This window comes from Catharus ustulatus, chromosome 22, assembly GCF_009819885.2.
Source record: "Catharus ustulatus isolate bCatUst1 chromosome 22, bCatUst1.pri.v2, whole genome shotgun sequence".
Lineage (NCBI taxonomy): Eukaryota > Metazoa > Chordata > Aves > Passeriformes > Turdidae > Catharus > Catharus ustulatus.
The window spans coordinates 9317696-9341403 of record NC_046242.1 but is presented as its reverse complement, the minus strand read 5'-3'; the positions used below and the strand labels follow the sequence as shown (position 1 = coordinate 9341403).

Genomic DNA, 23708 nt, shown 5'->3' with positions numbered 1-23708 from the left:
CTGCTTGCAATCAAACTAATTTGCAGTAGGATGACCTGAAATGAGTTTAAAAGCACCATAATGCATGTTTAGCAATAACTGAAGCAATCCTTTATTATTCAGGTTCACATCTGCAATTTGTGTCTTGTGCTACAGGAAAGAGAAAGAGGGGAAACACAATAAAAGAGTCCTTTTGCTTTGCAGGAGTTGATGAGCAAAACATGAGCCACAGTAACATGGGGCATTCGAGACCAGACTGACAGTAAATCTTAAGTCTTTCTACTCCTTATAAAATCCTATAATGTCCAGAAGAAGAAATTATTAAATTAAACACTTGTCTATAAATGATTATGTCTTGATTTTTCTAAATGGATTTTTGCTGGAAAAAAATGATTAAGCAAGTTCACCTGAAATACCACAAAAAATATGGAACAAGAATGCCTCCAGGGTTTTAAACTGTAAATGAAGTTACCAACCAGCCACTTTCAATACTCCTCTTTTGACTGGATAGAGAAGAGGGAGACCCTTCTGGCAAACAATGGAGAGTTTCATATCACCCCTCCAAATACATAAATCCTCTTATTTCCTTCCTTTTCCCCTTCTTTTCTTTAATGACATCTCCATTCATCACACTTGTAATCCTTGGGGAGAATGTGGCTCCAACAAGGTAAGTGGGGAACCATGACCAGAAGCAGGAGGAAAAGGGACCAACAAGCTGGAAGCACTTGCTGAAGAAAGGCAAGAGCAGTAAATGTAACACCATTCCAGAAATTTAAAAAATAAAATAAAAAGAATAATCATAATTTTAAAAAATATAAGAAAGACACAGAAGTGCAAAACTGAGGCAAAACCACTGGAGAAAGCACAGAACTGCTCAGTTCTGAGAACTCCACAGGAGTGGGCTTGGGCAAGGAGAGGGAAGGCCCAGCACACTCTGCTCCATCCTGAGTGACAACTCCTTGGGGATATCACCCAAGAATCACTAAAGTATCTGGGGGCTGTCCTAAAGGAATTACTATAAAGTTATTGAAGAAATTTCATTGTTCAGACAGAGGGTGAAATTCTGTGTTTCAGCAATGAGGGGACAAAGCAGAGAGAGCTGAAGTTCTGAAATGTGGTCTCAGTTCTGTTTGGTTGGGTAGGAAAGTGCTGTGGTGCCCTGCTCTCCTTCTATAAGATATGGACAACACAATTTCCCACACACAATCCAAAGAATTATGTGGATTAATATCTTAAATTCAAAGCACATTATTCAAAAAGCATGAGCATGCATTAGGGCAGGATTCTATAGTGTTTGAGGAAATGCCATCCTGTAAAAAATAACTCTGACCTTCACCCTCTCTGTTCAAAACTATCTAAGGAGACCTATCCTGACCAAATTCCAGTCCAGGTCATTTATTCTGCTTACTTAATCTTTCCCCAAATACTGGTTTAATAATATGTGAAATGCACAGTTTTCTACTCCAAAAAGTGGTGTTTTGCTCCAAGTACTCTTATTGTGATGAGCGGGATGCTGGAAATGCAGCTGCTCTTCTTCTTGCTTTGCTGGTCATGTTGTTAGCAAACTCTTTAATGAGTCTCAGTTCTCCATAGGAACAGCACTATGGTTTATAAATGCTAAAATTAATAGACCTGGGGTAGACTTTATTACATGCAATGTATTTAGCTGGCAATGATGATGCCTCCCTTACAGCAGCAGTTAGAATAAACTGCATTTTTAATGGCTCCTGGAAAACAAAAGACAACACCTAAAAGACTTTAGGAGGAAGAAACATCAGGTTTCCTGGTCTCAGTGCACCACACCAAACCTACTCCACTGAGGGCTGCAAACACTAATGAGTAATTACAGCCCACAGAGAGATTTCTACTGGGGATCTTGTCCACTGTGCTCGAATCTGAATTTACTACCAGAAGATTCATAACCTCTGTTGTCAGCTTCACTTCTGCAAAGAATGGGCACATGGAGAATTTAAAGTGAAGTTAAAATGGATTTCAATATACCCTTCACAATAATAGTTGGTAAAACTAATTACAGTGAGAAAATTGGAGATCATTCATTACCCTACTAAGCAAATTAGGATTCGTTAACCATGATTTATAGGGCCAAAGAGAGGATAACAAGGATCCTCTTTCCAACTCTATCCACAGGGGACAGGACAGTTCATGGTGTGGTGCCATCCCAACAGCCACTATGCAGTGCCTTTGTGGACCCCAGGGTATTTCAGATGGACACCACTTGTACATCAACAAAACACATTTAAATGTTTGGCTTCTGAAGTCAAGCTCTAAAATAACTTGAGCAGCTTCCCCTACTTGCAAGAACAAGAGTTTTTTATTTACTAACACCACTGTGTACGTGATGTGGAGTAAAGAACTACAGGTTGGATTTACTGGACCCCTTCCAAATGATTCTTTTGATCTAACCTGCATTCTCCTGTGTAAGCTGCACTCCACTGGAGTCTCTTCACAGCCTCTCACCAGGAGTCACCAGCATCACAAACCTGACCACCCCAAGGAACAAAGCTCAGCTCCTCAGGATCACTGCCAAAACATATGGACCAGGCAATGAGGGGAAATCTACTCTTTGAAGGGCTTTCTGAGAGCAGAGAATGTGCTGGTGTAACTAACTCCACATTTCTTCTGAAAGATGATGTCTTGGGTGAAAATCACTCCCAGTGCACAGAGAAATAGCTGGCCTTATCCAGGCCAGACTGGTTTTCCATCATATCCGTACCAAACACCACTGGTGCTCCCCTTACTCTCCCTGGGATGGGTTTTTAGAGCTCTGAGTAATGTAATGCAACATTGCACAACACAGTGTCCCAGTGGCACGCTGGAACTGCACAAACATCTGCTGAGCCCAACCCACTCAGGGCCAAATTGGATAGCACAGCTGATTAGCCAGAGCCTGGGGAATCAGCTTACAATTTATGTTTGTCTGAGTCACCAGTCCATGTGCAAAGCATAGTTTTTAGCTTTTTTTCTAAGGTGGAGCAAGAGCACTGTTTAGAAAAGAATGGTCACAGGAGTCTTCTGCCTTCCCAATGTTATTTCCATCACCAGCTTATTACCAAATTCTACCCAGCTCTGGGAAATTCACAAACTCTCTCTGCATTTGGAGGGAAAGAAAATAACACAAACCTGCATTCCAAAAAACACCATTAGAAGAGGAACAGAAGACACTCAGAAACTGGAACAAAGACTCAAGAAATAGATAAAAACAGAAACGGAAATAAAAGAACCTGACAGTCTTGGGAATCAGAGTTGTTGTTTAGAAACAAAACACGCAATTATTTAAGTTTTTATTTCTGCCCTGTTTTCTGTTGCAAACCAATGAACCACTACCTACTTTAACAGGAATTTGGCTGGGTGCAAGATACACAAATAAGCAAAACCCATTCTTCAAAGCTAGGTAAGAAGTTTTACTGTTATACAAATTCCAATTGTATTCTAAAACATCTCAACCTTCTGAAATCTCAAGACAGCTGGACAACATTAAAAACTCCCACAATTCAAATCACTTTCCTTTTAAAGAGAAGGTGATTTTTTTCTAAAATTCTAACTACAGTAATTTCACGAATACAAGCCGCACCAATTTGACCAAAATTTTGGTGGAAACCCGGAAGTGCGGCTAATATTCCGGGGCGGCTAATCTATTAACAAAATTCTAAAAGCTGCCAACACGGAAGTGAGAGCCCACGGCAGCCCCAAGCCAAGCTGGAGCCTGGCCGGCCCCGGCTGAGGTGGGAAAGCCTGGCAGAGGCGGGGCCAGCAGTGTGGGGGCGGGCGGCAGAGCCTGAGCCAGCATGGCGGGGGAGCCCGGGAGAACTGGGGCTAGCAGTGCAGGGGAGCATGGCAGAAGCAGGAAGGCCGGCGGGTGGGGCTGCCTGGCAGCGGGGGAAGCCCAGCATAATCGGGGCCAGCAGCGTGGGGGAGCCCGGCGGTGCGGGGGCCTGCAGTGCCGGCCAGGGCGAGGAAACGCGGCGGCGGTGCAGACGGGAGGGGGCGGCCGGCGAGCCTGGTGGCGGCGGCGGCAGCCCTGCCGGCGGGGCGAGCGAAAGCGGCGCTCGCGAAGCGCCGCCGCCGCTCACGAAGCGCCGCCGCCGCTCGCGGAAGCGCCGCCGCCGCGAGCGAAGCGCCGCCGCCACGAGCGAAGCGCCGCCGCCGCGAGCGAAAGCGCCGCCGCCGCGAGCGAAGCGCCGCCGCCGCTCGCGGAAGCGCCGCCGCGAGCGAAAGCGCCGCCGCGGGGCGGGCGCGGCGCTCGCGAGGCGCGGCGCAGGGCGAGCGAAAGCGGCAGCGGGGCGAGCGAAAGCGGCAGCGGGGCGGGCGGCGAGCCCGGCGGCGGCAGCCCTGCCAGCCGGGCGAGCGAACGCGGCAGCGGGGCGGTGCTGACGGGAGAGGGGGGCCAGCGAGCCCGGCGGCGGCGGCAGCACCAGCCGGCCAGCCCCGCCGAGCCGTGGCGCTGAGCTGGGCCACCCGGCCCCGTCGGCAACCATGAGCGGGCCGAGCCTTCCTGGCCCCGCCCCGAGCCAGTAAAGCCCGCTATGCCGCGATCCTGTTACTAATTGGCCAATTTGTGAAAGCTGCGCACGGATTCTCGCTACGAACGAAAGTGCGGCTAATATTCGGGGTGCGGCTTATCTATTGACAAAGACAGCAACATTGTCGAGGCACCGGGGGTGCGGCTTATAATCCGTGCGGCTTGTATTCGTGAAACTACTGTACTTTCCAATTATCTGATCTGACATCTTGATGAGATGCAATTCCACCTTATAATCTGTCTTTGATGAGAGACAATGACAATTTGCAATGCAAAAAATATCAAAGACAACTAGGAGATCTTCCAGGAAGTATTAAGTTATGATTTCTTAGGGTGCACCAGTATTAACAGCATGCCTAATTTCTTTTTCCACATGCACCAATCATAGACTGGACTGATCCCATAGGAAGCAGTAAAGTCAGTCCAGCACAAAAGGCTTCCAGGAGAATTAGAATGATTTTTATCTCTTCTTTTCTAATTTTTGGTTTAATAATATTCAAAAAAGGATGGGAAAGTGTCTCCTCTATCAAGGAGCACCAAGACAGGTGAAACACACTCTCACAAAATTGTCTTTTAAACTGAATCTACAGAACACACCAACACCTGAAAGGAGCAGAAGAGAGTTGCTCCCAACTGAAACCCAAACTTGAAGGTGAGTTTAGAGCTCCTTGACAACTTTGGACCATGCCCTCTCCTTCAGTGGCTGCTCTCACTGGTCCCTTTTTGCTGAAGGCAGCTCATTACCCAGTTTGTTTAATCAAGGGCAGTTCTATCACCCAGCTGGGTGTGGGTTGGGCTGTATGACCTGATGGAGAGTCCCAACCCTGTCCATTGCCCAGACAGGCTGTGGAATGCCCTCCCAGAGCATGCACATTTTCCTTTCTGTACTGCTTTTCCAGGAGCACTTCCATAGAGGCAACAAGAACAGAATTCATCCTCCAGTTTTGCCACTCAGAAATGGATCTACTCACAGTATGAAATCAGGTAAGAGTCCAGCCTTCACCACTACTACTGAAGTTGCATAATGAATTACTAGGATGGAGCTATCATAGAGATATTAGAGGAATTATTTTGTGTTACTAGAAATGTCAGGTTTATAAATGTTTCCTTAAACACTCAGTGATCTCCAGAGACTCCATAATAGAGTAACAGGATCTAAAAGCCATTTTAGCTTTGCTGTAGCATGAACAGCATCCACAAACATTGCATGACCCATCACCCCTCAAACCCCAGTACCTGGCACAAGCAGGGACTCCAAGCTGGATGTAGATTATCTCTATGCTAGGCAACATGGCCTAAACACATGAAGACTCCATTAATACTTGATTTAAACAGCAAACATGTGCTACTTAATCCATACCTCAGTGTTCATTCCTTTCTGAATAAAACCTGCTTCCCTTTTCAGTAGATGTCCATCAGTCCAGTTTCACCTACCTGGTTCCTCTGTTCCCTCTGGTGAGCTGCAGAACAATATTTCACAGTCCAATGTACACCAAATCATTTCTGAGGGCCAAAGCTTTATTATTATCTATTAAACCAGAACTTATTTTTACTGTATTTGAGACCAATGACCCATGTTTTGATGTTCTGGGTTAACACCAAACACAAAAACTAACAGTCTTTTCTACTTAAAGGCTTTGGAAAAAAGAAGTCAATTCAAGTGCATATTCCTTTGCACATTGATAATACAATAATTACATTGATCAGAAACACATGCTAATTGGATCATTCTAGGGCATTTTTTTCATTGTCTGGTACAGCAAAATACATCTGGGTTTTATTTGCCCCGTGTAAGTTAATAAGAGTACGGACTTTTTCAAAACAACAAGCAAGATAATCCTAAAAACAATTTTCCAAAGTGAAAAGGGAGGAAAAAAACCCTTCATGTTTCATCCAAGACTGTGTAAGTGTAAAAACAGCTTTAAGACAGAAACTGAAAGATGTTTTCTACCTACTTGGCTATTAGTGAGGAACGAAAAAAAAAAAATAAAAAAGAAGTTAAAGAGTCTTAATACTGTGACTATAGAAAAAAACCATCTCAGTTAAATGTATTAATGGCATCAACAAGGGATATCTCCCCCACCTACACAGACCCAAATTGGAATGATTTAAGGTGCCAATCTATCAGCCCTGGAAGATGTCAGGCTGCTTCTTGTTAGTAAATCCCTTGCTCAGGAGAGCTGGAAACTTTCAAGCTTTCCTTTGGAGCATAGGGGATGCTGACACCTTCCAGATTTTCACTTTAGTGGACCAACCCACAGACAGTATGGTACAAGGAACAGCAGATGGCTTCTCTTCTGTTACCTCTGCTGCCTGGAGAGGAAGCTGAGCACTGCTCTCAACCCATGCATATTCAGCTCTCACTGCAAGGAGAACAAGGCTCATTTATCCATGGCACAGCCCTCAGCCCATAATATACCTGTCCCATTCCAGAATATGTCTGTAGACCTCTGTATGATTGGAATTTTCCCAGATTAAGGAAAGCAATTAATTCTGAACTATGGAAAGACATTCAAGGTTTAGTTTTAATTCTAAATAAATTGATATAATTTTTCTTTTCATCCCCTCCCTCTTAAAAATACATATGACACAAACCAGGGCAAGTGGTGGAAAAAGGAAACCAGCTTGTTTTTCTGTTTCACAACTTACCTTACACTGATCTGGGCCTTGATATAATTAGAACAACTAGCACAAAACTTTTTCACTTGAGGATGCTCTTTTCATACCTCACCACCAGCAGTGTGAACGTTCTGTTTGTGCAGAAGTCCAATGTAAATCCAGCGGGACATAGCATTTCTCCAGGTATTAAGCAATTTTTGTGAGACCACACATACACAATTTAATCCCATAACTTTCCTACAGGATCACAGACCTCTATGACAAAAGGCTAAATTCACCATGAACTAATAGGAGAAAATTACTCTCTGGGAATGTGACAGGAGTGCAACCAAGTTTTTCCATCATGTAATTGAATAGCATAGAGTTTGCTTTTCCCCAGAGTTCAATGAGAAGATAAAGCAGGCTTTGATAATCCTGATAACTTCACAGAGCAGTGCTATGGGACAAGGCTCACTGCATTTTACCCACCTGGTTTTGGACACACACAGTGTTCTGCTTCTCCTACAGTTATTAGAAAGACAGAAAAGATGTGCTTGGAGAGTACAGCATAAGTTAAAGAGAAACAGGATATGAGCAATTTAAATATAAATCTTGGGAGAAAATAAGCAGTATATTGGATTGACTGGAAAACATTTTCTTACTCCCAAACTTATCTGTGCAAGTAAAAGGTACATTGATGAATGTGAGAGTGAACAGAAAAGTGTGAATATAGACTGTTAAATCAATACAGGTGCATGCAAATTTATCACAAAACCAAAAAAAACCTGATCAATTTTCAAACCAGCTGGGGACTGATCTGCTTCTCAGGAGATAAAATGTAAATGTGGCATAAATATAACTTCTGTGTTTTCCAAGAGTGTTCATGAGTCATGGGCTTTTAAACAACAGGTAGAAATAACTGTGCCACGTTCTCTGGCTGTGGTGCACAGGAGATGAGGCAGGACATTGTAATGGGCTCTTTAAAATCTGCGAATCAACAAGAACTGGTGCAATGGGGAATCGAGAGATGGTGAGACCATGGCTCACTTTATTTGCTATAATTGTGCAAATTAAGTGCTTTTAAAATTTATGTAGTAATTAACATGACACCTGATTAGTTCTAGAAAGCACGGAGCACCCTGTTGGAAATACTGCTTGTAGTGCATTTGTGGAGGGAGAAGCAGGAAGGGTGCACTGAGCTCTGGGGCACAGGGGTTGGGATGTCCCTGAGTCCATGCACTTGGTGTCAGGCATTTGGCGTGAGGAACACTCTGCTGCTCAGAGGCACAGTGGGAAAGTGGAGATGCACTTACAAAGTAGCCTGTTCCCAAGCTGGAAGGAGCTGAGCTCTGCAATAAAACACAAAGACAAAGTGGGAAGTCAGTGATGGTTTTTAACACGTTCCAATCCACACAGCTCATTACCAGCCCTTTCCAAGCTTTTCATCAGCACATCACAGCCCCAGCGTCCTGCCCCTTGTCATCTGCTACTGGAACAAACACGCTGCTGCTTAATTTTTCCCTTTACATCTCTCAACGACTCGGAGATGGTAACGTGCTATTTACTGAATTCCAAGCTTCTGCGGTGGACGTAATTGCCAATTTATTTGACAGGCAGCTGGGTAATGAATTAATGATGGCATTTCGCCCTGCACTGAGACTAAACAGACACTCATCAAGCAGCCTCCCTGACATGCTGACATTCAATGCCCTGGACTCCAGCTCCTCAGCTTCATGGCCACAAAGGGGCAGGCGGAGGGGGAGAAAGGGGAAAAAAGTAGACTGACTTCAAAACAAAAAGCCCGGTGGGTTTGGATGACTTTTTCAGTGTATGACCTGTTTGCCAATTTATTCCCGAAAGGCCCTGGTAAGTACACACATAGTGCTTTTCTAAAATGAGACATTTTGTAAACATAATTAGTAGTCTGAAATGTAAAGAATGCGTGGGCACAGAGAAGCTGCTTTAGTCAATGTACCATTTTCTGGAGAATGCAGTCACTACAATTTCCCATTTGGATGTCCACACTGTTTGACAAACCAAGGATTTAGAAACAACAACAACAAAAAAGCAAACAGCAAACATCTACAGTGTGAAATAGATTTCAAAACTCAAACCTATAAAAATAATTAAAACTAATATTACTACCACGGAAAATAATCAATTTGTTTAAATGCTTTAAAAAAAAAAGCATCATGAAATTCAGTTTAAGTGGGACACGATCACAACCTCTATATTCACAGGAATTAAGGAGATAAAGGGTTTTGTTTCATTAGTTTTTCATCTAAGCCATGGGGATTACACAGCAGGTTCTCTCAGAGGCACGGGGAGCCCGAAACATCCCGCTGCTAATCCAGGTCAGGCTGTTCCATTGAGGGGCAGCAGCTCCCAGCTCCATGGACAGCAGCAAAAAGCACAGGACTATTCTCTGGTGAGCATGGGCTGTCCTGAGTATAACTCCTGCACTCAATTCCCACTCTGCTCCTCAGCACAGAGGAACAGCACTTGCTCTCTGTGGTGACAGCTCAAGGATAACCAGACCTGCACAGGGCCCCAGCAGCCCCAGCTGCCCAAAGCACTGGGAAGACACAGAATTTTGATCACCTCATCCCTGTTCTGAGACAGGGGTCCAAAGTGCAGATGTGCAGTGCACTGCTCTGGCCATCAGCAGGCAAGGGAACTCCAGACAAACAGAGACATTCCAAAGCCCTCCTGTCCCTGCTCTTGCTGTTCCCTGTGCCGTCATCACCCACAGGAGCCCCCTGGTCCCAGGGATGATGTCCCTGGCAGCAGCTGTCCCTGTGAGTGACCACCCTGCTGGACTGACCTGCTCACTGACACAGCCTCTGTGGGCACAGGCCCTGCTTGGACATGCCAAAAAGATTTTTGCTTTTTATACGTTTTTCATATATTCTGTAGAGACTGTAGACTACTACTGTATAGTTATATAGCTCCTTAAATAACTCTAATCCTTTTCCTACCCTTTCTCTTAGATTTTAGAAAAGTAAGCTCACCTTCCTGGATTCTTATTTAGTCTTGCCTCTATAGTGAACATTTTATTTTTTTCCATATATTGTAGACATATGAAATGTGGGGCTATAAGCTGGGAGGGGGGGAGGGAGGGGCAAGAGAGGGTTCAGAGGATTTGGTTTGGGCAGAACCAAAATGGGGGATTACTTAATTAACTGTTCTTGTAATTGGATAATTTCTGTAAAGTATGCTAATTTATTAAACTTACAAAATTGTTGAAGTCCTGTATCACGTGTGCATTTTGTCATACTTGCACCTGGAGGACCTTCATTAAAGGCAACAGCTTTTTATCATCTTAATATTGTTTGGCTTGTGATTTTTGGCATCACTGGGAGCCCCTGTGGCCCAGCAGCTCTGCAGCCCTGGCACAGAGCACTGTGCAGCACGCCCTGCTCAGTATCCAACACAACACACACTGCCTTCCTCTTCACTCATCCTGCTCTCTGCTTCATGCCATTAAAATTCCTTTCATTTAAGCTGGAGTTCTACCCACGAGTACATGTGCAATCATTATAACCACTTTTGTTTCAGCTATGTACAGATGCCAAGCGAGTCCCACTCTTTCACTCACAGTTTTTTTAAACTTACTTTACTGGCTGAAAGCTCCAAAGTTTGCATTCTGCATCTGTGTGTAATTTTTGTCTGCTTTTTATTCCAAGTTTTGGAAGGATAGAGTACCAAAACAAAACAACAAAGAGGAAGAAAAAAGAACAAGCAAACAAAATATTTCCCACTGAATATTTTCATTCCTTCAAAAGCAATGCTGCAATGGCTATGGGAGGACAGTCCAAACACAGCAGTCAAATGACTTCCACTGAACAACTGTGCATTTTCAGGGAACTTGAGTTTGCTGGATGGAAATATAGCCCTTCACACATTGCATGCTGCATATGGAGAGTACAGTTTGCAAACTCTGTTTAATTGAAGTATGAAAGACTGTGTTGCACATGCATGAATGACTGTCAGCTGTGTTGTGAACTGTGTGTTGACAGAGCACAGAGGCTGAAGCAGGGCTATGCAAGGACACAACTTCTCACCTTTTGGGGAACTCCCAATAGCGAAAGGATCCCACTACCCAGTGCCCAGCCTCGGGACCAACTGCACAAGCATCTTTACAAGCCCATGCTGAGTCGTGATCCTGCACTGCTGGCTCTATAGCTCTTACATAAAGTGTGCCTATAATAGAGGTAATGGTTTCACTCTCCCAAACCCTTTGCACAACAGGACATTAGATATACTATTTGATATTCACACAACCACCAGCAGAAGCCTGCATCAGGTGCCCATCAGCAAAACACACTTGCTTAAATTGACAGGGTTCTGGGCCTTTTTTTTGGTTGGTTGGTTGTTTGGTTGGTTGTTTGGTTGGTTGGTTTGCTTTTTTTGTTTCCATCCTTTCTTAAAGAGAGGAACTTTGGCCCAGAAGCAAAAATGTAGTAACCCTCATGTAAGCATTAGTTTATTGTGTACCAAAGAAAATTACATCCTTGAGGTCTTGGAAGGCACAGTTACATCCATTTTGCATATATATTGTGCATTACTTGGGGAACTGGGTGGGGAGAAAGACTGTGTTGTACATATTTGTTCTGGCTATTGTTTATGCAGGTCTGACTGAATGAAGGAACAGTGGGTATCATTTCAATTTCTGATGTCAACATCAAATTACTTATTTAATTTCATGCCTGGCGAAGCATTGTATAGCTACACGCAGAATCATTTCACTTCATTTGTTATGCTGTGTTTTCTTGGCGATTGGCTTGCCTTCCAACTGACAGCTTTAATTACGACATGAATTTGATTGCACTGCCGAGGAATTAACATAATGCAACAAAGCATTTAAGCACCCAACCTTAGACACACAAACACACATCCCCACCCTGAGCCACACGCACACAAAGCACAGGCACTGCTGCTGAGCAGCTCCAGGCACAGCACACACAGCTCTGCTCCTGGGGCTCCACTCACACAGCCAAGATCACTGGTGATACTCTGCAGAGGGAGCAGCACTGAGGATTTCAGAGCACATCACCCAAAGATCAGCCCTCAATTTGTCTTTGGCTCTGTATAGGTGGGAGGGATGGGAGACAAAAGAATGGAAAATGTCCTGTGTTTGGGGCTGAAACCATGAGGATTATACTGCTGGAAGGGCACAGACATGTCTCTTCCTGAAGCAAAGAGCAACACACCTGCTGGGTAAGAGACTTCAGGATTTCAGGACTTGATCCTTGTTGTGACCACCTTGCTGTGGCTCCTTTCAAGCACAAAGTACCCAGCACAGGTGGAGCACCAGCTACAGGGCCCTGGGAACAGGGGAACACTCATGAAGAGTGCAGCAGCTTTGATGAGCTTTTTTAACAGCCCAAGAAAAGACCTTGACTGTAGGGACAGATGGGAAGATTCCTGTCCCACTCCCTGTTCAGGAACTGGAAAAACATTCCAGCCAGAAAGGTGCCAGCTGCAGCAAGAGGTGATGAGGTGCTGAATCCCATCCAGTGACCATGTGGGAAAGGCTTTTGCTGTTCATCCTTTCACTGAAAGCCTGCAACCAACACCAGAGGCAGCAGGCAGGGCTGAGATCAGGTAGATCAGGAATTTAGGAGTGTGCTCCAAAGAAATCAGGTGGTTTCATTTTTTATTGGCAAAGAGGTGGCTGAACCCCTGAATAGTCGGTGCATTTACCACCCAGGTTAGCTGTAACTCTCATGTTTTCCTCAAGCAAATCTCCTGGCTGTTTTGTAAAACATGACTAAAATGTATTCCAAAGAAGGAGGACTCAATTAAAAATAAATACATACAGGAAGATAAGGAAAACAAGTTGACTGAGCTCCAAGCTGAGCAAAAGAGAAAGCGCTGCCATCTTGTCTCCAAGCAAGATCTCAACAAAATGAATTCTACTACTGGCAAGATTTTGATGAGATTAAACTGACTACAGCACCCTATATATAAAGGAGGAGCAGCTCTCCAATTTCTCTTTTAGGCCCCTGGAGCTACCTCTGCCCATAAAGGAAAAAAACAAGTTGTCATTCCTAAAAAAAACCTATCCAGGGGAGAAAGGCAGAGAGTCATGGGTTTATGAAATTCAGAGGGGGAGCTGGATCAGGGCACTGCTTGCACTGGAGATTTGAGCAATCATTATCCCTAATCTAGCAGAGGTCAAATTCTCTGCTAATTATGTTCTCTCACAGAGGGGTGGGTGTGTGCACACATGTACAGGCGAGGACAAAGAGAGGAGTTGATGGAAATCAGTCTCTGCATTGCATCTGACAAGAACAGAGGATATTCCCCTTCCTACTGTCTGATGCTATTTCAAGCCTCATTATGAGAAAAGGCTCCTGTTTAACATGGTCTTTTCATTGAATTATCTTCTTTTCATTTTTGCCCACCTCTCGCAAATGCTGCAAATTACCTGCTTGGATCTCATTAGCCTGGAAAGGAGTCTTCCCTTGTAAACACATTTTGCATCACTCTGCATTATCCAAGGACTGCAGGTACATTTACAATAGGCAGAGTTGAAAGATACCTGACAGCAGAGGGAATGAAGCCACTGACAAGTCAGTTTGCAACTGGATGTTCATTATCCCCTCTCCCTCATCCTGCATCTGTCACTAAGCTCTCACTGAGCATCTGCACTAAGCCCTGTGAAGCTCTAACATTCCTGTTTCACCAGCCTGCTCAAACTGGGGATGGGAAAGGGAACATCCACCTGGAGAGCATGCACTTCAGTCATTATCTGCATTTCCATCCAGGAGCCATGCTTCATCTTACAGGGTTGCCAGGTGACAATAGTGGAGATTCATTGTATTTCATGGCAAAAATTTCCTTTCTGACCTCAGGGATAATCTGCAATGTTTTATATTTTTTGTTCGATCTTCTGTTGGGTACACAACTTTTTGCATATTTTTTTCTGAGAAAATAGTTGTAAAAACAGAAGCAAAGCTTCAGAGAAAACTTACTCTGTTGTCTATAGCTTTTTCTGGACAGTAAACAGTGGGTATCATTAGACATCTGACTTCTTCAAAAACTATTATTTAAAATAACCATTTGGAAGGTCCTGTCATTTCAGTACATGGGGTGTCTGACTCTGGGAGAGGGGAATGGGATGGAGAGGTCTGAACTGACTTTGGGAGAGGGGAATGGGATGGAGAGCTCTGAAGTGATTTTGGGAGAGAGGAATGGGATGGAGAGCTCTGAACTGACTCTGGGAGGGGAGCAATGGGAACTACTGCTCTGAATTGAAGGAGCCTGGGAAGGGCCACCACAGACCCAGGCACAGTGAGAGCTGCCTCATACCCTCAGCTGAGCTGGTAGTGCCAGACCAGAGAGACATGCTTGTATTGCAGTGAACTATCAAAGCATAAATGAACTTTCCTTATTAAGCAAAACATGAATTATATATAACACTTTAAAATATACATCTACACATACATTTACATAACATTTCTTTTGAGCAACCTGTGAATCCCTCTGTCCTCTCTCAGGTCCACTAGGGAAGTTGTATTCACTTTCTACTTCCTTTTAATCTGCCACAGTGCCAAGACAAAGGAAAAGTATTGTAAAAATATCAGAGAAAAACTGGATTTGATGGGTGGAAGGGGAACCAGGACTCTGCTCTCACTGCCAGGTCTGGCAGTGCAATGCTGTGAGCTGCTGAGAAGCCCAATAAACCTCAGAGCTCTCTACTCAGTAGATTGTAAGGGGATGACAAAGCTAAGTTAAAACCATGTTTGTAAAGAGCTGTGCAATTTTTTGCTGGAAGGTGCTGTGTAATAGTGAAGTTGGTTGCAGTGACTTCCCAGCTGCCTCAGGGCTCAGACAGGCCAGGATGATGATGATGGTAACAGGCTGACATCCAGCTGCCATCCACTGCTACCTGTACAGAGCATTTCCTTACTACCTCCTCTGCTTTCACTCTCCTCTTCCAAAGAGATCTTACAGCCCTGAGACTGACCTCAGCTGACAGCTATGAAGGGCAAGCTCTGAAGTGTTTAGCTGGATGTAACCCATAAAGGCTGGCTCTGGGGAAGAAATGGACCACTAAAATAATGTGACAAAGGGATATGGAGAGAGAGTGCTACAGATTTCACACTTTCACAGAAAAAAAAAAAATCAAGCATCTGTTTCAGTGATATGCACAATTCAGCAAAAATTGCTAGCTGTGTGCCTTCAGGCTTAAATTTGCACAAGGAAATGTATCCTTTACGAAGGTATTTCTTTTAATGCCTGCTCAGTTCAGTTTTACTGCATTGGCCTACAGAGGACACCATCTGGTATCTGTCATCCAAATCTACACAGACATGCTATCGACAAAACCCCCATTTCCAAAATGTGGGTTAGTTAAAAGTTGGGCCAGATTGCTGGCTGGTACAAATTGGGCTGACTGATGTAGCTATCCATGCTTTTACCAGCAAAGGATCTGACCTACAAAATCCCCAATTTAGATACTCTTTTGGGACAGGACTTTCTTTATATTCTGTGTTGTAAAGCATGTGGCACAGAGGACACAGAGCCATGAATAAAACACTCAAGGATTGTGATGGTACACATAATAAATAGTAATCTAATTGCAGCAACAGAAAGATTTCTGTAGTCATTGCTCTGTCAGAACAACCCATGTGTGTCACTGGGTGAATGACCAGCATTCTCCCATGGAGAAAAACACTCCACAGGGCTGCCACCAAAGCCCTTCCACAGCACTTTAGGTAGAGCAATAAAGGCAGAGCTTATGCTATTGTTGGCCATGTTATATCAATTCATTATATATAACTGAGTCTCTCTAGACACTCAAATACTTCTCATAAAGACAGTATGTAGCCCCAAGAAATGCATTCTTTTCCTCCACCACTTGGGGTAAAAAGAGGCCATCTCACTTCTCAACTATGCAGAACATTTTAACTTCTTTAAAGGGCCTTCAAGTGTTTCCAAAGAGCTGAGTGTTTGCACACAGAAAGACATTGTGTTAAACTTTAAGGACTTTACCAAACCGGGGCAGGGGCCCTAAACTACCCTTCCTCTCCTGAACCCCCAAGGGGAAGGAGATTCTAGCCACAAGCAATCCCAGAAATGCACCCTGCTGTGGCCCACACCCCGAGGGGAGCTGCAGCAGGGTCCCCCGAGTTTCCCAGCCCAGGAGCTGCACTTACATCGCTGAGCCGTTCCCGGGAGCTGCTCCGCTGGAAGCCCTTGGACTCGCCGCTGGCGCTCTCGCTGTCGCTGTCCCGGCAGCTGTGCTGGCCTGGCTTGAGCTGCAGCACAGAGGAGACACAAAGAGAGCAGGAGTTGAGCCTGGTCCATGCAAATGTCCTTGTCCCACTCTCCTTTAACCCCTCACAGGCCCCAGCAGGTCCCTGTGCCAGGTACAGCCCCAGGGACACCATGGACACGGTCCTGGACACCACGGACACAGTCCTGGACACCATGGACACAGCCCCAGGGACACCACGGACACAGTCTTGGACACCATGGACACAGTCTTGGACACCATGGAAACAGCCCCAGGGACACCATGGAAACAGCCCCAGGGACACCATGGACACAGTCCCAGGGACACCACGGACACAGCCCCAGGGACACCATGGACACGGTCCTGGACACCACGGACACAGTCCTGGACACCATGGACACAACCCCAGGGACACCACGGACACAGCCCCAGGGACACCATGGACACAGCCCCAGGGACACCATGGACACAGCCCCAGGGACACCACGGACACAGTCCTGGACACCATGGAAACAGCCCCAGGGACACCATGGACACAACCCCAGGGACACCATGGACACAACCCCAGGGACACCATGGACACAGTCCCAGGGACACCACGGACACAGCCCCAGGGTCACCATGGACACAGCCCCAGGGACACCATGGACACAATCCTGGACACCATGGACAGAATCCTGGACACCACAGCCAGGTGGGAGCTCCTCGTGCCACAGGCAGAAGGAGGTAACACTCATGTCCCCAAGGAAATCACAGCTTGAGACCTCCATCTGAAACTTTCAGCCTTCTCAAGGTATTTGCTTTTAGAGTTTCCACCACAATTCAGCATTCACAGTGTCAGTTCCTCCCTCATTATAGCATAAGAGCATTGAGGACCTGAGACCAATGGGAGTGTCCCCAGGGGAAGAAGAGGTCACCATACCAGAGCAGCCTTTCTTTTGCTGGACTAGCCCCAAACCACGTTTCCTGGTACTCTAAACAATTCCCAACTAACAAACCTCAATGTTCATAAAACAACAGGATTTCAACCAGTTTTAATGAACTTTACTGGAATTGTAATAAATAAAAAGTACAAAAAAGTCCTCTCCTAAACTATATTTTCATCACAATTGAGAACACATCTGCTTTCTCTTATGCTTTGGACTGTTCAGGTCACCACATTACATAGCAGTGTACTGAGAGAAACATTCACCACAGACACCCATTACACATGTCCATGAGCACATACAGACCTAGGCAGCAAGAGGAAGATATGATCCACATCTACTGCAATGCTGAAAATGCATATCTCTGTTTTAAAGTCTCCTTCCCTTTATTTTCCTTGAATGTACTAGAATTTTCATTTAGCCTTGCTGATGCTTTTTTGAACTAGCTCTGATGTTAATACTGGCAAGAAATCTCTTTCAGAAATTTAGACTTAAAATCACACACCTAAATACTGGAAGCAGAGTTAAATGCAGAGAAAATACTTGGTGAGGTACCTAATTAAATATTTTATGAGAGATCTACTACACTTATCAATTTCCATATAACAAACACCAAACAACTCCTGCTAACATATTTTAATTGTTTGTATGATGCTGGTAAGGTCCATTCAGACTGTACAGGAGCAAGTATTCCTTCATCTCCATGCCATGACTGGAGACCAAAGGTTTCTCCTCCAATACTCTCCATCACTTTTCCCACCCCGCCCCTTTCTTCTCACTCCAATTTATTTTCAGTTCTCCCAGAAACAAGCACACACACAAATTCATTCAAATGCACTTTTACAGATGCACACAAATAAAACCTCCACTTCTGCTGATGTTTTCCCACCTGTACACTCTGTTCATCTCCAGCCACAGCTGCTCCCTCCCAGGGTCACTGAAGGAGCACAAAAAGCATCCTCACCCTCAGGTCTTCACTTTCTCCCTTCCACTGCCAGAGCAAACTGCATCTGCAAGTTTAGTTTTTGTGTGTCACTTCTCCTTAATCCCTTACTCCCCTCACTAGTAAAGGGAAGCTTTGGGTGCTCTCTGTCAGTCAAATCAAAGTAAGGACATCAAGTCCATTTAACTAAAAGTTTCAACACACAACTGAGCTGCAATGCATGAGCACAACTGCAAAAAATGGGATAGGCATACTCTAAGCTCAAAGAAAATGTAGCAGAAGGACCAGAGCTATTTGTCAGACACTTAAAATTCAATAAATAAACTAAATCTTCCACAGCTCAGCCAGAACATTTCCAGTAAAATGATTTTTATTTCCAATGGAACAGTTTATCGGTCAGATCTAAGAGATCTTAGGAGCAGTTCTTGGAGGCAGAGGGGAGGATAACGAATTCAAGAAGTCTTACACTTCATATATAACTCACTGATCTTATCTAGGAGCTCTGTGTCCTGTAATTTTATGGCCCCAAGTTTAAAATTTAACCACCCAAAGGAAAATGGATCAAGTTTCCCTGACTTGGTCTTTTGTCAACATCTGCCCAATGATGGAAAAACTCTTACTGCAAGTGGGGTGTTAAGAACTTTTTTCCAGTCTCACATTTTATTTCTAGAACGTAATTTCAGTTTGTACACAACCTTCACACATTAGTTATTTGCTAACTAATCATAACAGCCCTGTTTTATAATTCTACATCACAAATTCAACCTATTTACAGAGAAGAGAAGAAAAACCCAGCAGGTGTCATTTTTCTAGACACAATTTACAAGGAGTAAGAGAACATGGTGAAGATATCTGAGCCTGAAACTCTGTAGAAAAAAAGTGAACTGCATGGACTAGACAGCAATCTCAGAAATAAACCCAAGTTCAGATTTATAAGCTTTCCATGTTTTCCTTTCTTTTTTTCCAAGTTGAGTTTCTTCATGTGCCAAACTATTGAGGGTTTACATTTTATTCCAGAACCCATCAATCTGTGTTAAATTAAAAAAGTAAAGCATGGAAATGTGCTCGTTGTCTTCTCTTAAGAACATAAAGTTACACTCAAACACACATGAGAACACTTAATGTGGACAGGCCATGGGCCATTTCATTTCAACTTACTTGCACTGATTCAAATGCTTAAAACAATGCTGAAATAACACAGTGCTGCTAAAAAGGTCCACAGATAATAGGCTGGATCTTTAGCTACACTGTGTGCATCTGATGCATCACCCTGGGGCACACAGGAAAATCAGTTTCCCCATGGAAAAATGCAACTGTCCTTGGAAAAATTTTGAAGTGTAATGTTGACAACTCTTGTTCCTCCATGGTTCTTGGCAGGGTACCCCATGCAAACAGCAACACCATCATGAAAATCCCATTATAGCTCCTCAAGGCACGTGGCAAGCGGCAATGACACTGAGGGAGCAGTTGGAGCTGTGCCAGGGAGGCTCAGGCTGGAGGTCAGGAAAGGTTCTTCCCCCAGAGGTGCTGGCACTGCCCAGGGAATGGGCACAGCCCTGAGGCTGCCAGAGCTCCAGGAGCTGCCAGGGATGCCCAGGGTGGGATTGTTGGGGTGTCTGGGCAGGGACAGGGGCTCAGCAGAGGGTTTTATTTCTGATTCCTCACCACACTGCCCAAAACAGCAAGAGGAATAGGTTTCCCTTTCTCTCCAAAACTGGACTGTTTGGGGGATTTTTCCTTTGGGGCAGTTTCCCCAGTGGTGAGGGTGGATTCCACTGCAGCACAGCCAGGGACACAGGGATGAAGGAAGGAAGATGAGTTGGGGGGGGCAGAAGGCGGCATTGCAATTTTTGTTGTCGTTTTGGCTACTCAAATCTATTTTTATGGACAATAAATCAAATTTATTTTCCCTGAGTGGAGACAATAATGGGTGAATTCCTTGCCTTTACCTCACAAGCTGCTTCTTCCCTCCCCTGCCCTGCTGAGCAGGGGGTGGGAGAGGGGCTGGGGGGAGTTCGGCCTCAGCCACAACGGGGTTTGGAGCTCATGGACTGAGTCACAAAACTTCAGCCACAACACTGCTGCCCTGCAGAGCAGTGAGGAATGGAGGCAAAGCTGGAGGGACACAGAGCACGGACAGGAGAGGCACAACATGTGGAACACCAAGAGGGACCACTTGATGAAGAAAGAGAAACTTGCTCAGGCCTGAAGGTCACATAGAAACCATCCAGAAATTATGAATAAACCAAAATAGATGCAAAAACATCAACATAAAACTGCTGTCATAGCAAGTGCTAACAGGAACTCTGCTTTCAGCCTACAGAGAGATTTTCAGGTGACTTGGAACATAGCAGAACTATTTTTGCAGCAGGGAAACACTCAGCCCTACTTTGTGACAGAGAAAGTGCAAACTGAATATTCATCTGTGTCCAGGGACAGCAGCTCTCTGCTCTGCTCCTTCTGTCATTCAGTGTTACAGGGAAAAGCAGAGCTAAACTCTCAGGCTGAGGAGTAGGACAGACCTAGAGGAGCAGTGCCAGAGTTGCTGTGCCAGCCAGACATTTCTGTGACATGAGAGGAGAGGCACAGAAGCCATAAAACATTCTAAGGGCAATCCATGACAGCAGGGCTCTCTGTGGCCTTTTCTCTCAGACAGGGAAAGAAGGAAGGACAGAGAGCCGATCATGTTAAGAGATGTAATGGAGGATGGAAGGACAGCTGAGCCCCAGACTCCAGGGACAGCATCCTCTCAGGACCACACTGGGCTGTGCTGGATGCCTAAACCACTTTAGATAATTCCATATAGCACATAACAAAAAGCAAATAAATAAACCCACTGAGAATTTGGCAAAAGACCTTTTCACAGGGCTTATATAGCATGTCAAAAACACCCTAACATGGCTCTCCTGAGCTTTTTTATTTTAAAATATCTTTTAATTTAAAAACCCCACACCATTTGGCAGCAGTACATCTATAGTATAGTTTCAAGATGCCTAAGCTTCTACACCATATGGAATTAAAGGATTATTTCACTACATTATACTTTAAAGCTATGAATACTAACCCCTCTCCATGTTACAGCACAGCCAGCAAGCTGAGCCTTCACCAGAGTCCTGAAGGAAGGGGACACCTGCCCCCTGAGAGATGCAGAACCCTGCTGTGGGGAGAATTCTGGGCTTCCACTTCTGTCATTCTTTATTTACCCAGGTTTTGCATGGGTGGGGCAGTGCCAGCTCCCACCTGGCTGAGTGCATTCCCTAGCTCAGCTCAGCTGACTCCTACATGTGCCATTAGGGAAGATTCCCAGCCCCAAAATCCTGTACAGCCCAACCCACTCATGACAGGAGCTGGTCCTGGGCAGGGCACTCACATTTCCACCTGCTCCTCAGGGCCTGCCTCCATTTGCTCTCTGGGCTTTTCCCAGCACAGAACAGGACTCAAGAATGGGAATTTTGTCCCTTCTGGCAAGCACACTCTTTTCCTCAGCAAGGCACACATGGATCCAGGCAGAAGCACAGACAAATCAGGCAACTGCTGGGGAGTGCAAGCTGCTCCAAAGGGCAGGGAGCAACAGCCCGGGAGAAGAAAGCCTGGCTGAAGCAGTGAGATCCCAGTTATCCCAGCACAGTGCAGTCTGCTGGGCCATCCCCAGGCAGGGCACTGACACCCAGAGTGGCTGGGCTGCACAAACAGCCCCAGACCCTGCTCAGCACACACAGCCCTGACTGTCTTCAACCAGCCAGAAAAGAGCAGCAGCAGATTTCATGCAGAACTGAATATCAGATTGCAAAGAAAACATATTTTATCAATGATCAAGAACAAATCTGGCTGTATGAAAACAAATAAAAGGAAAACTGCATAGCAAGAAATAACAGAAAAACAACACTGTAAATCAAGGTTTGTTACTTCTGATTTCAATCATGATTAACAGCTGTCATTTCAAAACTGCTATTTGTATCTCTCCTGCTACTGCTAGACAAAATACTAAACAAATACTAGCTGGACAAATGCTCCTTATCCAGCACTCCCATGTCACCCACAGCATTAAAGGTGGTCCAACACCGTGGTTTGGGTCTGGAGCAAGAGCTCTCCACTGCATTTCTAACAAGGCCATGCACACCACGACTGCCTAAACAGGGGAGCAGCACAAGGAAAGCAAATCAGAGGTGAGACAATGAGGAGGAACAATATTTACAGCACATGAGTTTAGGCAGTAAATATGGAAAAGGAATTCACACCGTGTGTGGACTCCAAACATTATTAATACAAAGACATTTTTCACTTCAGGGAAGAAAAATCTTGTTACCTGAGAGATACAATAAAACATTAGGAGAGGCTCTCTGTTTGCCTCTTGATATACAATCTTATGACAACCAATGCAGATGCTGCCAGTTTCTGAGGATGCAGGCCTCCATGCCATCATCCTGGGATCTGACATGCCTACCAGAAATGAAGCTTTTTTTTTGCTTACTTGTATGGCAAAAGTGAGGTAAACCAACAGAGACAACATCTTATCTCTTGTTTCCTTCCTACCTTTAAGTAGAAGAAAAAGTAATGTTTCTGTTCTAAAACTCTTTTTATGAAAAAACAAGAACAAACACTTGTATATTCTTTCAATTTCCTGTCAACAACAACAACAAAAAATCTAAATTGAACAAATAACTAAAACCAATTTTCAATTGTTTCAATTTTCTAATCAGCTCAATGATACAGAACAAGGGTGTCTTTAACTCACTTATTCTACAGCACTGCTGGTCATTTCCTTCTGCCTCTGAGCTGATCCAGAGTCTGCTGCTGCACTTGCTCAATAAATTGGAGTAGAGGAACTCATCCCCTAGAACCTGAAGTGGGGGAGATCCACCAAAAGAGCAGAGCTCCCTGCCTGTGCTCCCAGGGAGAATTTGGCTATTTAGCATTGTTATTGCAGACACACCAAGTGATGGGGCTCTGCTGGCAGGAGCAGGAGCCGAAGCAACACAGGCTAAGAATAAACAGCATCCTTGCCAGGCGGGGGTGGGGGAGAAAGAAACAGGCATTATTTCCAGATCCTCTTCTCCTTCATTATATGCTTGGGCAACCTCAGATCCACAGCACACAGAAGGTACTCTGAAGGAGGTCTGTAGCTCTGTTTTATCTAAGTTTCACAGAGAATGCAGCCCATCATTATTTCTGTGCTGTTTATACAGAAATCAAAGATAAATTTGGCATAAACTCATCACACCCCAGAATCATACATACATTATACACCATAGAAAGTGTAACAGACTCGCTCTGTTCCCCAGCTCCTGTTAAGAGCAGTATGAAACAGCAAGCTGTTGGCAATTGCAGCAAATGAAGCGTATTTCAGCACACTTCAAAAGCTGAATTGCAAAAAAATATAGGCTTCTCCTGACCCTTTGCATTTTGATGGTTGCACAGTGAGAAACACGGCCTTTAAAATTACACCTTGCAAAGCTCTCCATTGTACCAATCAAT

The 23708-nt window shown here is 44.7% G+C and overlaps 1 protein-coding gene across 3 annotated transcripts in view; it reads right to left on the bottom strand.

Moving 5' to 3' along the window:
* The window catches only part of AUTS2 (activator of transcription and developmental regulator AUTS2), a 757798-nt gene that overhangs the window by 399180 nt on the left and 334910 nt on the right, over nucleotides 1-23708 (bottom strand). For all 3 annotated transcript variants that reach the window (XM_033078074.2, XM_033078075.2, XM_033078076.2), the window contains 2 exons: nucleotides 16285-16386; nucleotides 8431-8466 (listed from right to left, as the gene is read on the bottom strand). In XM_033078074.2, coding sequence (XP_032933965.1) covers nucleotides 8431-8466; nucleotides 16285-16386 — 138 coding nt within the window. The remainder of the gene's footprint in view (nucleotides 1-8430; nucleotides 8467-16284; nucleotides 16387-23708) is intronic.